Source organism: Ranitomeya variabilis, chromosome 1, assembly GCF_051348905.1.
Source record: "Ranitomeya variabilis isolate aRanVar5 chromosome 1, aRanVar5.hap1, whole genome shotgun sequence".
Taxonomy (NCBI): Eukaryota; Metazoa; Chordata; class Amphibia; order Anura; family Dendrobatidae; genus Ranitomeya; species Ranitomeya variabilis.
Genome location: NC_135232.1, coordinates 862115780 through 862132167, shown reverse-complemented (window position 1 = coordinate 862132167; position 16388 = coordinate 862115780). Strand labels below are relative to the sequence as shown.

Below are 16388 nucleotides of genomic sequence, written 5' to 3'. Positions count from 1 at the left end.
CTTTGGTTGGGGCCTACTAACGGTGTGTGCCGCTCCCTGGTGTTGTCCTCTACTGTATAAAGCTGAGCTTCACTCTTTAGGCTTTTGGCCTATAGTATCAGATATTAAACTGCATTTGGCCTTCAACTTTGGTTGGGGCCTACTAACGGTGTGTGCCGCTCCCTGGTGTTGTCCTCCACTGTATAAAGCTGAGCTTCAGTCTTCAGGCTTTCGGCCTAGAGTATCAGATATTAAACTGCATTTGGCCTTTAACTTTGGTTGGGGCCTACTAACGGTGTGTGCTGCTCCCTGGTGTTGTCCTCCACTGTATAAAGCTGAGCTTCATGTTATGATCCCAATGGCAGAGGATCTCAGAGATTACAGCAAAGTCTGCAAACATAAATACCAGCTCATAGGGAAGTGGTAACTAGGCTGACCATATACCTGATCCTAGCACAACCAGCTAACAGTAGCCGGGGAACGTGCCTACGTTGATTCTAGACGTCTCGCGCCAGCCGGAGAACTAACTAACCCTATCAGGGAAAATAAGACCTCTCTTGCCTCCAGAGAAAAGACCCCAAAGTTAAAATACAAGCCCCCAACAAATAATAACGGTGAGGTAAGAAGAAAAGACAAACGTAAGAATGAACTAGATTTTAGCAAAGAGAGGCCCACTGACTAATAGCAGAAGATAGTAAGATGACTTATATGGTCAGCAAAAAACCCTGCAAAATATCCACGCTGAATATCCAAGAACCCCCGAACCGACTAACGGTGAGGGGGGAGAATATCAGCCCCCTAGAGCTTCCAGCGATATCAGGAATCACATTTTGTACAAGCTGGACAAAAATATGAACAATGCAAATAAACAAAAATAAGAAAGCAGGACTTAGCTTATCTTGAAAAGAACCAGGACCTGAAGACAGGAGCAAACAGAAATGAACTGATTACAACGATGCCAGGCACTGGACTGAAAATCCAGGAAGTTTAAATAGCAACACCCCAGGCCTAACGAACCAGGTGAGAACCAACCTGGGAAAAGACAAACCAAGTGCCAAACCACGAGTGACCACAAGAGGGAGCCAAGAAGTATAGTTCACAACAGTACCCCCCCTTTAAGGAGGGGTCACCGAACCCTCACCAAGACCACCAGGGTGATCAGGATGAGCAGCGTGGAAGGCACGAACCAAATCGGCCGCATGAACATCAGAGGCGACCACCCAGGAATTATCCTCCTGACCATAGCCCTTCCATTTGACCAAATACTGAAGCCTCCATCTAGAGAGACGAGAATCCAAGATCTTCTCCACCACGTACTCCAACTCGCCCTCAACCAACACCGGAGCAGGAGGCTCAACAGCAGGAACCACAGGCACAACGTACCGCCGCAACAAAGACCTATGGAACACGTTGTGAATGGCAAACGACACCGGAAGATCCAAACAAAAAGAAACCGGGTTAAGAACTTCCAAAATTTTATAGGGACCAATAAAGCGAGGCTTAAACTTAGGAGAGGAAACTTTCAGAGGGACATACCGAGAAGACAACCAAACCAATTCCCCAACACGAAGTCGGGGACCCACACCGCGGCGGCGGTTGGCAAAACGCTGAGCCTTCTCCTGTGACTACTTCAAGTTGTCCACCACATGATTCCAAATCCGCTGCAACCTATCCACCACGGAATCCACCCCAGGACAGTCAGAAGACTCAACATGACCCGAGGAGAAACGAGGATGAAAACCAGAGTTGCAGAAGAATGGCGAAACCAAAGTAGCGGAACTAGCCCGACTATTAAGGGCATACTCAGCCAATGGCAAGAAGGTCACCCAATCATCCTGGTCCGCAGAAATAAAACATCTCAAATAAGCCTCCAGTGTCTGATTAGTTCGCTCCGTTTGGCCATTAGTCTGAGGATGAAAGGCAGATGAAAACGACAAATCAATGCCCATTTTAGCACAAAAAGATCGCCAGAATCTGGACACAAACTGGGATCCTCTGTCGGACACGATATTCTCAGGAATGCCGTGTAAACGAACCACATTCTGAAAAAACAAAGGAACCAGATCGGAAGAGGAAGGCAACTTAGGCAAGGGCACCAAATGGACCATCTTGGAAAAACGATCACACACCACCCAGATGACAGACATTCCTTGAGACACCGGAAGATCAGAAATGAAATCCATGGAAATGTGTGTCCAAGGCCTCTTCGGGATGGGCAAGGGCAAAAGCAACCCGCTAGCACGAGAACAACAAGGCTTAGCCCGAGCACAAGTCCCACAGGACTGCACAAATGACCGCACATCCCGTGACAAGGAAGGCCACCAAAAGGATCTAGCCACCAAATCTCGGGTACCAAAAATTCCCGGATGCCCTGCCAACACCGAGGAATGAACCTCGGAAATAACTCTGCTGGTCCACTTATCAGGAACAAACAGTCTGTCGGGTGGACAAGAGTCAGGTCTACCAGCCTGAAATCTCTGCAACACACGTCGCAAATCAGGAGATATGGCCGACACGATTACTCCCTCTTTAAGAATACCAGCTGGCTCCGAGACTCCAGGAGAGTCAGGCACAAAGCTCCTAGAAAGAGCATCAGCCTTAACATTCTTCGAACCAGGCAGGTGCGAGACCACAAAGTCAAAACGAGAGAAAAACAATGACCAACGAGCCTGTCTAGGATTCAGGCGCTTAGCAGACTCGAGATACATCAGATTTTTGTGATCAGTCAAGACCACCACACGATGCTTAGCACCCTCGAGCCAATGACGCCACTCCTCAAATGCCCACTTCATGGCCAACAACTCCCGATTACCAACATCATAGTTCCGCTCAGCAGGCGAAAACTTCCTAGAGAAAAAAGCACATGGTCTCATCACAGAGCAACCAGAGCCTCTCTGCGACAAAACAGCCCCAGCACCGATCTCAGAAGCATCCACTTCAACCTGAAAGGGAAGTGCGACATCAGGCTGGCACAAAACAGACGCCGAAGTAAACCGGCGCTTCAGCTCCTGGAAGGCCTCCACGGCTGCAGGAGCCCAATTAGCCACATCAGAACCTTTCTTGGTCATATCCGTCAAAGGTTTAACAACGCTAGAAAAGTTAGCGATAAAACGACGGTAGAAATTAGCAAACCCCAAGAACTTCTGTAGATTCTTAACAGACGTGGGTTGAGTCCAATCATGAATAGCTCGGACCTTGACTGGGTCCATCTCCACAGCAGAAGGGGAGAAAATAAAACCCAAAAAGGAAACCTTCTGCACTCCAAAGAGACACTTTGAGCCCTTCACAAACAAAGCATTATCACGCAAAACCTGAAACACCATCCTGACCTGCTTTACATGAGAATCCCAATCATCAGAAAAAACCAGAATATCATCCAGATAAACAATCATAAATTTATCTAGATACTTCCGGAAGATATCATGCATAAAGGACTGAAACACTGAAGGAGCATTAGAGAGCCCAAAGGGCATCACCAAGTACTCAAAATGACCTTCGGGCGTATTAAATGCAGATTTCCATTCATCTCCCTGCCTAATACGCACAAGGTTGTACGCACCACGAAGATCTATCTTGGTGAACCACTTGGCACCCTTAATCCGAGCAAACAAGTCTGACAATAGTGGCAAAGGATACTGAAACTTAACAGTGATTTTATTCAGAAGCCGATAGTCTATACAAGGTCTCAAAGACCCGTCTTTCTTGGCCACAAAAAAGAATCCCGCACCAAGAGGGGAAGAGGATGGACGAATATGCCCCTTCTCCAAAGACTCCTTGACATAAGAACGCATCGCGGCATGCTCGGGTACAGACAAATTAAATAATCGTCCCTTAGGAAATTTACTGCCAGGAATCAAATCTACAGCGCAGTCACAATCCCTATGAGGAGGAAGAGCACTGGACCTGGACTCACTGAATACATCTTGATAGTCACACAAATACTCAGGAACTTCTGAAGGAGTAGAAGAAGCAATAGACACCGGCGGAGAATCGCAATGAATTCCCTGACAACCCCAACTTGACACAGACATAGCCTTCCAATCCAAAACTGGATTATGGGTCTGTAACCATGGCAGACCCAAAACGGCCAAATCATTCATTTTATGCAGAACAAGAAAACGAATCACCTCCCGATGTTCAGGAGTCATGCACATGGTCACTTGTGTCCAATACTGCGGTTTATTTTCCGCCAGTGGTGTAGCATCAATTCCTCTGAGAGGAATAGGAACTTTTAAAGGCTCCAGGACAAAACCACAGCGCTTGGCAAATGACAGATCCATAAGACTCAGGGCAGCACCTGAATCCACAAACGCCATAACAGGGTAGGAAGACCATGAGCAAATTAAAGTCACAGACAAAATAAATTTAGGCTGCAAATTACCAATGGTGACAGGACTGACAACCTTGGTTAGGCGTTTAGAGCATGCTGATATAACATGTGTAGAATCACCACAGTAAAAACACAGCCCATTCTGACGTCTATGATTTTGTCGTTCGGTTCTAGTCAGGATTCTATCACATTGCATTGAGACAGGTGTCCGTTCAGACAACACCTCCAGAGGATTAGCGGATTTGCGCTCCCGCAACCGCCGATCAATCTGAATAGCCAGCGCCATAGAATCATTCAGACTTGTAGGAATTGTGAAACCCACCATCACATTCTTAATGGCTTCAGAAAGGCAATTTCTGAAATTTGCAGCCAGAGCACATTCATTCCATTGAGTAAGCACGGACCATTTCAGAAATTTTTGGCAATACACTTCAGCTTCATCCTGGCCCTGAGAGATAGCCAGTAGGGCTTTTTCTGCCTGAATTTCAAGATTAGGCTCCTTGTAAAGCAATCCGAGCACCAGAAAAAACGCATCAACATCCGCCAATGCCGGATCTCCTGGCGCCAACGAGAAAGCCCAATCCTGAGGGTCGCCACGCAAGAAGGAGATAACAATTTTAACTTGCTGAGCTGAATCTCCAGACGAACGAGGTTTCAAAGATAGAAACAATTTACAATTATTCCTAAAATTCCTAAATTTAAATCGATCTCCAGAGAACAGCTCAGGAATAGGTATCTTAGGCTCTGACATAGGACTGCTAACAACAAAATCCTGAATGCCCTGCACACGTGCAGCAAGCTGATCCACACTAGTAATCAAGGTCTGAACATTCATGTCTGCAGCAAAGCTTCAAGCCACTCAGAGAAAAAGGGGAAGGAAGAAAGAAAAAAAAAAAAAACTCAGAACTTCTTTTCTTTTAATCCCGCTTCTGCAATGCATTAACTATTCACTTGGCCTGGCATACTGTTATGATCCCAATGGCAGAGGATCTCAGAGATTACAGCAAAGTCTGCAAACATAAATACCAGCTCATAGGGAAGTGGTAACTAGGCTGACCATATACCTGATCCTAGCACAACCAACTAACAGTAGCCGGGGAACGTGCCTACGTTGATTCTAGACGTCTCGCGCCAGCTGGAGAACTAACTAACCCTATCAGGGAAAATAAGACCTCTCTTGCCTCCAGAGAAAAGACCCCAAAGTTAAAATACAAGCCCCCAACAAATAATAACGGTGAGGTAAGAAGAAAAGACAAACGTAAGAATGAACTAGATTTTAGCAAAGAGAGGCCCACTGACTAATAGCAGAAGATAGTAAGATGACTTATATGGTCAGCAAAAAACCCTGCAAAATATCCATGCTGAATATCCAAGAACCCCCGAACCGACTAACGGTGAGGGGGGAGAATATCAGCCCCCTAGAGCTTCCAGCGATATCAGGAATCACATTTTGTACAAGCTGGACAAAAATATGAACAATGCAAATAAACAAAAATAAGAAAGCAGGACTTAGCTTATCTTGCAAAGAACCAGGACCCGAAGACAGGAGCAAACAGAAATGAACTGATTACAACGATGCCAGGCACTGGACTGAGAATCCAGGAAGTTTAAATAGCAACACCCCAGGCCTAACGAACCAGGTGAGAACCAACCTGGGAAAAGACAATCCAAGTGCCAAACCACTAGTGACCACAAGAGGGAGCCAAGAAGTATAGTTCACAACAGCTTCAGTCTTCAGGCTTTCGGCCTAGAGTATCAGATATTAAACTGCATTTGGCCTTCAACTTTGGTTGGGGCCTACTAACGGTGTGTGCCGCTTCCTGGTGTTGTCCTCCACTGAATAAAGATGAGCTTCAGTCATCAGGCTTTCGGCCTATAGTATCAGATATTAAACTGCATTTGGCCTTCAACTTTGGTTGGGGCCTACTAACGGTGTGTGCACGCTCCCTGGTGTTGTCCTCCACTGTATAAAGCTGAGCTTCACTCTTTAGGCTTTCGGCCTATAGTATCAGATATTAAACTGCATTTGGCCTTCAACTTGGTTGGGGCCTACTAACGGTGTGTGCCGCTCCCTGGTGTTGTCCTCCACTGTATAAAGCTGAGCTTCACTCTTTAGGCTTTCGGCCTATAGTATCAGATATAAAACTGCATTTGGCCTACAACTTTGGTTGGGGCCTACTAACGGTGTCTGCTGCACCTTGGTGTTGTCCTGTGTTATTTTCCAGAGCTTGAACCTTCAGGCTTTCGGCTTATATTTGTCATGTTAAACTGCATTGGGCCTAGTAGTGTGGTTGGGCCCTTAAAATGGTGTCTGCTGCTCCTGGGTTTTCTACTCCACTGAGCAAAGCAATGCCGCCTGTTTAGTCCTGTTACCAATTTTGAACTGCATTTAGCCTACTTTATTCTTTGGCCCTATATCTGTGTTTCCTCCTCATCCTGCCCATTGCCCAGCCACAGCTAGATGAGTCTGCTGGTACATTGACCCAGACCACTACATTCCCCTTGCACTCTACACAGCCAGAATCTGACCCTGCTGAAAGTAAGGTTCCCCTTCCCGCATGCTATACCACCTTACACAGGGACAAAGAGGAAGGTGCAGATGAAAGTGCAGGTTCCTTCATCAGGTGGGGGGGCATACTCGTTGGCAATGTCACAGGCACAGGGCCCCTCAGAGTACGCAAAAGTGTCGCTGCCGGTGGGAGGCGCCCCCGCCATGCAAACACACCGCTGTACTTTGAGGGGCCCTGTGCCAGTGCCAATGCCAACGAGTGGGCCCCCCCTGCTTGCTCAGGATCACAGCACTTGCAAACTTGAAATACTTACCTCTCACTACTCCACCGCCGTGACATAGTCCAGGTTTCCTGGGCCCTCTAAAAACTTGAACCAGCCCTACCCCCCACAACTTTAGCCAAATGACCCCCAATTTCCAATGCCTATCTATTATTATAACGTAAATTAAGATTGACAAGCTTCAGTAACAAGAATGGATGTTTTTGCCATTAAAAAGGGCACTGTAGGTATTTTCCTGGCATCCACTCACTGCCGACTATGCTTCCCCATTGACTTGCATTGGGTTTCGTGTTTCGGTCGATCCCCCACTTTTCACGATAATCGGCCGATTGCACTCGACTCGACTTTTGAGATAGTTGGGTTTTGCAAAACCCGACTCGACCCCCAAAAAGTAAAAGTCGCTCAACCCTAGCTATTAAGCTTCATTTCATGTGCTCTTGTACCAGCTGTGCTGTAACAGCCATCACTTCCTCTTCTGCTCCCGTCTGACTACATTTCCCGTGAGGGGAGCTTTAAGTGAGAACATCCCCTGTAATTCCACTAAACCCCTCCTAATCCAAAGACGTTTAACAATGTTCTGCTGCAGGCAAGTCACTGATACAAAGCATAGACGTAACACAAAGCACCAGAACTCCATCCCTGGCAATAAAGTTTATCACCTACTTCCCCTCCCTGATTAATCATGTGCTATCATAGTAGGATGGATGAGGAGAAAGCAATGTATGAATGTATGTATATAATACTGCAGGGAATACATGTACACATATATATATATATATATATATATATATATATATATATATATATATATACAGTACAGACCAAAAGTTTGGACACACCTTCTCATTTAAAGATTTTTCTGTATTTTCATGACTATGAAAATTGTACATTCACACTCAAGGCATCAAAACTATGAATTAACACATGTGGAATTATATACTTAACAAAAAAGTGTGAAACAACTGAAAATATGTCTTATATTCTAGGTTCTTCAAAGTAGCCACCTTTTGATTTGATGACTGCTTTGCACACTCTTGGCATTCTCTTGATGAGCTTCAAGAGGTAGTCACCAGAAATGGTTTTCACCTCACAGGTGTGCCCTGTCAGGTTTAATAAGTGGGATTTCTTGCCTTATAAATGGGGTTGGGACCATCAGTTGTGTTGTGCAGAAGTCTGGTGGATACACAGCTGATAGTCCTACTGAATAGACTGTTAGAATTTGTATTATGGCAAGAAAAAGCAGCTTAGTAAAGAAAAATGAGTGGCCATCATTACTTTAAGAATTGAAGGTCAGTCAATCTGAAAAATTGGGAAAACTTTGAAAGTGTCCCGAAGTGCAGTTGGAAAAACCATCAAGCGCTACAAAGAAACTGGCTCACATGATGACCGCCCAAGGAAAGGAAGACTAAGAGTCACCTCTGCTTCTGAGGATAAGTTTATCAGAATCACCAGCCTCAGAAATCACAGTTTAACAGCAGCTCAGATTAGAGACCAGGTCAATGCCACACAGAGTTCCAGCAGCAGACACATCTCTACAACAACTGTTAAGAGGAGACTTTGTGCAGCAGGCCTTCATGGTAAAATGGCTGCTAGGAAGATTAGACTAGGAATTAGACCAGTGGAAATCTGTGCTTTGGTCTGATGAGTCCAAATTTGAGATCTCTGGTTCCAACCACCATGTCTTTGTGCGACGCAGAAAAGGTGAACGGATGGACTCTACATTTCCACTATGCAGCATAGAGAAGGAGGTGTGATGGTGTGGGGGTGCTTTGCTGGTGACACTGTTGGGGATTTATTCAAAATTGAAGGCATACTGAACCAGCATGGCTACCACAGCATCTTGCAGTGGCATGCTATTCCATCCGGTTTGCGTTTAGTTGGACCATCATCTATTTTTCAAAAGGACAATGACCCCAAACACACCTCCAGGCTGTGTAAGGGCTATTTGACCAAGAAGGAGAGTGATGGGGTGCTACGCCAGATGACCTGGCGACGTGAACCCAATCAATATGGTTTGGGGTGAGCTGGACCCCAGAGTGAAGGCAAAAGGGCCTTCAAGTGCTAAGCATCTCTGGGAACTCATTCAAGATTGTTGGAAGACCATTCTCGGTGACTACTTCTTGAAGCTCATCAAGAAAATGCCAAGAGTGTGCAAAGCAGTCATCAAAGCAAAAGGTGGCTACTTTGAAGAACCTAGAATATAAGACATATTTTCAGTTGTTTCACACTTTTTTGTTAAGTATATAATTCCACATGTGTTAATTCATAGTTTTGATGCCTTTATTGTGAATGTACAATTTTCATAGTCATGAAAATACAGAAAAATCTTTAAATGAGAAGGTGTGTCCAAACTTTTGGTCTGTACTGTATATATACTGTACATACACTTTATGGAGGAGTTCTTTCTGTAGCCACATGCAGAGAAGTAGCAAGTGAGCATTGCTGAATAGAACAACCCATGCACCCGCACAGCATGAAAGTCACATGTCATCAGATTCCAGAGTCAAGGGGTCACGAAGAAATAGGAAGTCAGAGGATTCTTAGCCAAAAATACCTGCCAAAAATCATCTAACCAAGAGAGCAGCACAGGTCACAGAAGGATTTGAGAAAGCAAGGGCATATCTAAGGCATTTAGTTCACATAATGGGGACTTATAAAGTATCAGCCAACCATTTTAATTGCTATATAATATATAATCATAACAAGTTACTCTAACAATAATCAATTCAATTGAAGATATAATATTTATTTTGATTTCAAAGTCTCATATATTAAGCCTCTTACCAATATGGTATATGCTAAGACAGTATACAGTGCCTTGAAAAAGAATTTATACCCTGTAAACTTTTCCATATGTTTTCACGTTACACCCACAAACTTAAATGCATTTTATTGGGATTTTATGTGATATACCAATAAAGTATCAAGTATTTGTGAAGTGCAAAGGAATTGATCCATGGATTCCTAAATATTTCTAAAATATAAATCTGAAAATTGTGATATGAAATTAGCCCTACTGAGTCTTTGTAGGATCATCTTTCCTTGCAATTACTGCTGCAAGTCTTTTGTGGTATGTTTTTACCAACTTTGCACATCTAAAGGCTGAAATGTTTGCCCATTCTTCTTTGCACATTCGTTCTAGCTCAATGAGATTGGATGGAGATCATCTGTGAAAAACAGTTTTCAAGTCTCAATGGAATTTAGGTTTGAACTTTGAATAACCCATTCGAACACATGAATATGATTTCATATAAACCATTCCAATGCAGCTCTAGCAGTATGTTTGGTGTTGTTGGTTTCTGCTGGAAGATGAACTTGCGCCCCAGTATCAAGTTTTTTGCAGCCTCTAACAGCTTTTCCTTTAGGATTGCCCTATTTAACGACAACTTGCTTCCCATCAACTCTGATCAATATCCATTTGCCTGCTGAAGAAAAGCATCCTCACTCTACAATGTTGCCACCAATATGTTTGCCGATGGGAATGATGTTTTCAGAGTGATGTGCAGTGTTGTTTTTTTACATACGTAGCATTTGCCAACAAAGTTCTACTTTGGTCTCATCTGATCATCAGAGCAAACTACTAGCATAACTTCTTATGGCTTAGTTTAAAAAATGGCTTTCTTCCTACCAAAATGGCCTGATTTATGGACCATGCGATTAATAGATGTTGTTCGGACAAATTCTGTTACTTTAGCTGTGGATTTCTGCAGCTCCTCCAGAGTGACCATGTGCCTCTTGGCTATTTCTCTAATTGGTGCTTTCTTGCTTGGGCTGTCAGTTTAGGTGGATGACCATGTCTTGGTAGGTTTACAGTTGTACAATACTTCTTCCATTTTGGGATGATGGACTTAATAGTGCTCTGTGATATGTTCAGAGACTTGGCTATTTTTTACAACTTAACCCTACTTTACTCTTGTCTGCAACTTTATCCCTGACATGTCTGGTGTGTTCTTTTGGGTTTCAAGTTTCTGTTGATCCATAATGTTCTCAAAGAAACTTCTGGGGCTTTCACACAGCAGCTATAGTTATAATGAAATAAATTACACATAGGTGTTTACTAATTATGTGACTTCTGGAGGCAATTTGTCACTCAAAATTTTATTTTGGGGTATCAGATTGCATGGGGCTGAATGCAAATCCATGTTACAATTTTCAGATTTACATATTTCTAAAATATTTAGAAAACCATGTGTCATTTTCTTTACACTCTAATTCCAGGAGAACTTGCAGAAAAATGTCTGAGTTTGCCTCTAGCCCCTCCCTCCTCATCCACTTTTCTATGTAATTTTAAAAACATCAACTGTCATCTCACAGAATACAGATTTTACAGATGTTACCCATGAACTGAGAGTGAAGAATTAATCGTAGCAGTAAAATAAACATCAATGTGGTGCATTAATAATCAAAATGTGGTGCAATATACAGTATCTATAACGTTCTTTCCAGGGTGCGCTAATATGTGGTCCTTATTACTTAAAATTTTTCTCTGTGCTCACATGATATTGTTTTATTTATTTTAAAATCTATATGCATCAGGGATTGATGCTGTTGCATAGTGGTGTGAGTGGTGGCATGCATGCAATATGAAGGGTGTTATTTACCCCATTGGATGTACACACAACAATACGTATACTATTTTTTATTTAATATATTTTAGGATTTCACTTACCTTAAATAGCAGTTCACCTATCAATCCATTCCAGGTACCATCGCCTTGAGGACTTCCATATTTATGATCTGCAGCAACATAGATCTCATACTTGAATCCCAAATAATTTGATAAGGCATCAAGGACGTCAATAGAAAATCCTTGGTATTTCTTTGGCTTTCCCAATACATTTTCTAAGACCATTACAAATGGTTCTTCCTGTTAAATATACAAATAATATTGATGAATGCCTTGAAAATTAAGCTAAGATTTATAAAGTACAATCAATATTACCTACTTCCTAGAACCATCTCTTGCCACTAGTCTTGTCACAAAGTGTCCCTCTGCTGGGACCTCCATCATTCCACTGTTATTTGTGGAGAGACCTACTTTGACTTTAGTTTAACGCCTCCTCAGGAGAAATAGAGTATTGCATAGGATCCATGAAAATAAAAGAGCTGTTTGTATATGGCAGCTCCTCCACGTTAAAAGACTTTCTTTTATTAACTTAAAATTCCATAACACAGTAAATAAAATCAGATTTCTGAAACCAGACAATCCCTTGTTTTACACTCTCTGTATATAAGAAACAACAGCATATCACTGTAATTTGGCTGAATTGTTCATTCTTGTAAGTAGCATGTGCAGCTTTTAATACTTTGGCAAAGATGCACATTAAAATTCTGTATAATAAGAAAGATTTATTTTAATATGAAAATTCTCTCTCATATATGCCTCTGTAGTCTTTGTTGCTCTGCTATTTGCATATGAATATATATCAAGTAAGTGAATCCACGGTTTTCTCAATAATTATTTTACTATTAGATAATTGCTTCTCAAACTCTAAATTTTAGATTCATACACTTAACACTATTGCAAATAATGGCTTACTTGATTTACAGCTTTGTTTTACAGCTGTCCTTGCTCATTTAAATCTTTAATTAAATAATAGAAAAACACTTTCTGGTCATTTAGCAAATAAAAATGAAACAAATTATATACGATTGTTCTGAATGTTAATCTCCCTGGATTGTGTTTGTGAGATTAGACTATTAATCTATTATAAAATGATTTTATACTTTACCACATTTAAATATTTTACAGTGACCTACAAAATTGTAGTTAAATAATTTATTGTCTAAAAAAATTGCAGCTTATTTTATGATGCCAAAAAAAGATACTATTCCAACTTGTTTAGCCTGTTCTCCTGCAATGTGGATTCAGAGGAAGGCTGAATCCTTCATGAAGCTAGACCTAATTCTATTCTTATAGGGGAAAAAATCCCTTTCCAGCTCAAAATATAACAAAATTAAGGATGAAATTCGAATTTGGAAGATTCGCTCAAATTTGGCCAAGAAATTTAAGTTGCCTCCAATACATTGAATGGAAAATCCAATCTGCATTATTATATTCTGTGGTCTCTCCAAATCATAGAGTATTATATTGGATGTCTTCCTCTATCCAAGCCAGTGCAGTCTCTTCAAAGGCATCTTTGAAATCTACCCAATTTCCAATGTACCCAAGGCAGCACCTTAAAAAATGCATTGCACTATTATGTCAAAATTCACTGAGGTGTCAAAGATGCAATACTGTACCTGTAACATGTCAGAAAATGATTCCTGAACCAAAATTCTGCTACCCGACAAAACAGGTGAAGGCCAGTTGAGGTATTTTTTTTTATTTTATAACCGCTTTCCAGCCAATTGTAATACAACAAAATAGTGACTGGACAACCACAATTTTGCAATATTTTTCTTAAAGATTTCCTGTCAGCACAATGTTGTAATGTAAAGTAAAGACATGGCTGCAATGGGACTGAAATACAGAATAAATTGGTACATTTGGTGGAGAAATACGATTTGTGGTTCTTCTTTAAACAACACTTGACATTTTCTGCTGATTATATTTCAGTGCACGGAGCTGGACTGTACACTGGGTCGGCTCCTCTCTTTCTGTGATTCTCCAGCCCTTCAGCCTACCTCTGGTCATTGAATGCTGCTGAGATTTAAAATAGAGGAGGCAGGTCAATCGGAGACTGAAGGTGGACAGAGAGGCCGGGAATCACAGACAGGCATAAGAAGATTCAGCCACAGTGCAAGAAGTCTAATTAGCAGAAAACTTCAAATGGTGATTAAAGAAAAACCATAAAGCGGATTTCTTCACCAAATGTTTCAACTTAACCAGTATTACAGCACCATTACAGCCATATCTTTACTTCATGTGACAAAATCGTGCTAACAAGCTACCTTTAAGCAAATCACAAATTATTCCACACGAGTCAAACCCAAATATTTTGCATCATTTGAGGTGTATTCAACTCATTTATAGATATCTGGTACCCAATGTTTGTTATAATGCTTCACTTATGGAAGTCTTCCAGGCCCCATTTAAACTCTTTTAGTGAATTTACCATGGCAACTGCCTCCTGTAAAAAGTATCATGCAGTAAAGATTCTGTAGACAAAAACTACTTTCCTCTTGATGTAGATTGAAGAGAATGTCCCATATTATAGTTACAGTTCTGGATATAAATAGAGTATGATAGGACTCCCTATATTGATCTTAAGTGAACCATATATATATTAGAAGGCTGTAGGCTGAACGATGGTTAGGCTGATCATTCGACTGGAAGCCATCTCAGCTGACTCTCCCATACAAAGGAGTGCTCAGTGCTGAGTGCCCTTTAGTTCCCTATGAGAGAGCAGGTGTGATAGAAGCATCGGCAGTTCAATGTCGTACATGCTGTATTCTTAACTTCTCAAAAATCAATTGTACCTGGCCCCCATCAAGATTGCCAATTTGACTATTTTTCTGAACAGCTTATCAAAAAATCACGGACAATCAATATTTTTAAGGACACACTGGAAAACCATAATGAGACATTATGATTATAAGTGATACAAGTCTGTAGCCTTTAATTCTGATATGAAGACTGTACTCACTGTAAACTGTAAAATAATAGTAATTGCAATTAAAATAATCTGTAGATTAAAAAAAATCACAGATGCTTTAAAATATTTTTATGGACAGGGCAAAAAAGTACCCCATTTTTATGGACTGTCCTGGAATTTTTGCATAGCTGGCAACCCTGGCCCCCTTACACATTTGACTGTCATCCAAGCCTGTTGATATTGATAGGTTCAGTTGACATTAATCTGATGTGTATCTGGGGCTTTAGTCTTTTTTTCTAAACTGAACTTTACTTTAAGTATGCAGTTAGGGAGCTGCAATCATAATATTGGGCTGCACCAAAAATCACAGCAAAACTCATTGTCGAATGTGGCGTGAATTTCCAGACTTATTCAATAATGTATTGCTTACTCATTCCTGAAAATTATCAGTACATGTAATGCACATGTTGGGTATGGGTGTATGGAGTGGGTTTAGGAGCTGAAACTTCTCCACACACGGCAGGTGCTGGTTGTGTTATACAGCCAGCACCTGCTGTTAACAGCAGCAACTGGCATTAGCTCTGACCCCTGCTGTTTTATCCTTTAAGGGTACCGTCACACAGTGCAATTTTGATCGCTACGATGGTACGATTCGTGACGTTCTAGCGATATCGTTACGATATCGCAGTGTCTGACACGCAGCAGCGATCAGGGATCCTGCTGAGAATCGTACGTCGTAGCAGATCGTTTGGAACTTTCTTTCGTCGCTTGATCACCCGCTGACATCGCTGGATCGTTGTGTGTGACAGCGATCCAGCGATGCGTTCGCTGGTAACCAGGGTAAACATCGGGTAACTAAGCGCAGGGCCGCGCTTAGTAACCCGATGTTTACCCTGGTTACCAGCGTAAAAGTAAAAAAAAACTAACCGTACATGCTCACCATCTGATGTCCATCCGGTCCCTTGCCGTCCGCTTCCCGCTCTGACTGTCTGCCGGCCGGAAAGTGAGAGCAGATCACAGCGGTGACGTCACCGCTGCACTCTGCTCTCACTGTACGGCCGGATCTGTCACAGCAGGAAGCGGACGGCAAGGGACCGGACGGACATCAGATGGTGAGCATGTACGGTTTGTTTTTTTTTACTTTTGCGCTGGTAACCACGGTAAACATCGGGTTACTAAGCGCGGCCCTGCGCTTAGTAACCCGATGTTTACCCTGGTTACCCGGGGACTTCGGCATCGCTCCAGCGCCGTGATTGCAACGTGTGACCGCAATCTACGACGCTGGAGCGATAATCATACGATCGCTGCGACGTCACGGATCGTGCCGTCATAGCGATTAAAATGGTACTGTGTGACGGTACCCTAAGTGTCACTATCAATCATTGACAGTAGCATTTAAATGGTGCAATTCCCCTGGCATATCCCATCATTCCCTTCCAATGTCACATGATTACTGGGTGAAAAAAATTCTATAAATCTAATCTATAAAAATAAAAGAAAGGAAAAAAAAATTCTAAACACTGCCTTTTCCGCATTTAAAAATATGAAAGTACAAATTAAAAGAATAAAAATATGTGTCATCTCCATGTCTGAAAAAGTCTTATTGGAATAAAAAACTATTTAACTGCTACAGTAAATGCTGTAACGGAAAAAAAAATGGAAAAGTCAGAATTGCAGGTTATTTTCTTTATTAATATTCCTTTCTCTAAAATGCTATAAGTAGCCATCAAAACATATGAACCTCAAAATGT

At 42.0% G+C, this 16388-nt stretch overlaps 1 protein-coding gene across 2 annotated transcripts in view; it reads right to left on the bottom strand.

Annotated features, from left to right (window-relative positions):
* The window catches only part of GRID2 (glutamate ionotropic receptor delta type subunit 2), a 1941594-nt gene that overhangs the window by 533944 nt on the left and 1391262 nt on the right, over positions 1-16388 (bottom strand). For both annotated transcript variants that reach the window (XM_077277244.1, XM_077277251.1), the window contains exon 10: positions 11769-11966. In XM_077277244.1, coding sequence (XP_077133359.1) covers positions 11769-11966 — 198 coding nt within the window. The remainder of the gene's footprint in view (positions 1-11768; positions 11967-16388) is intronic.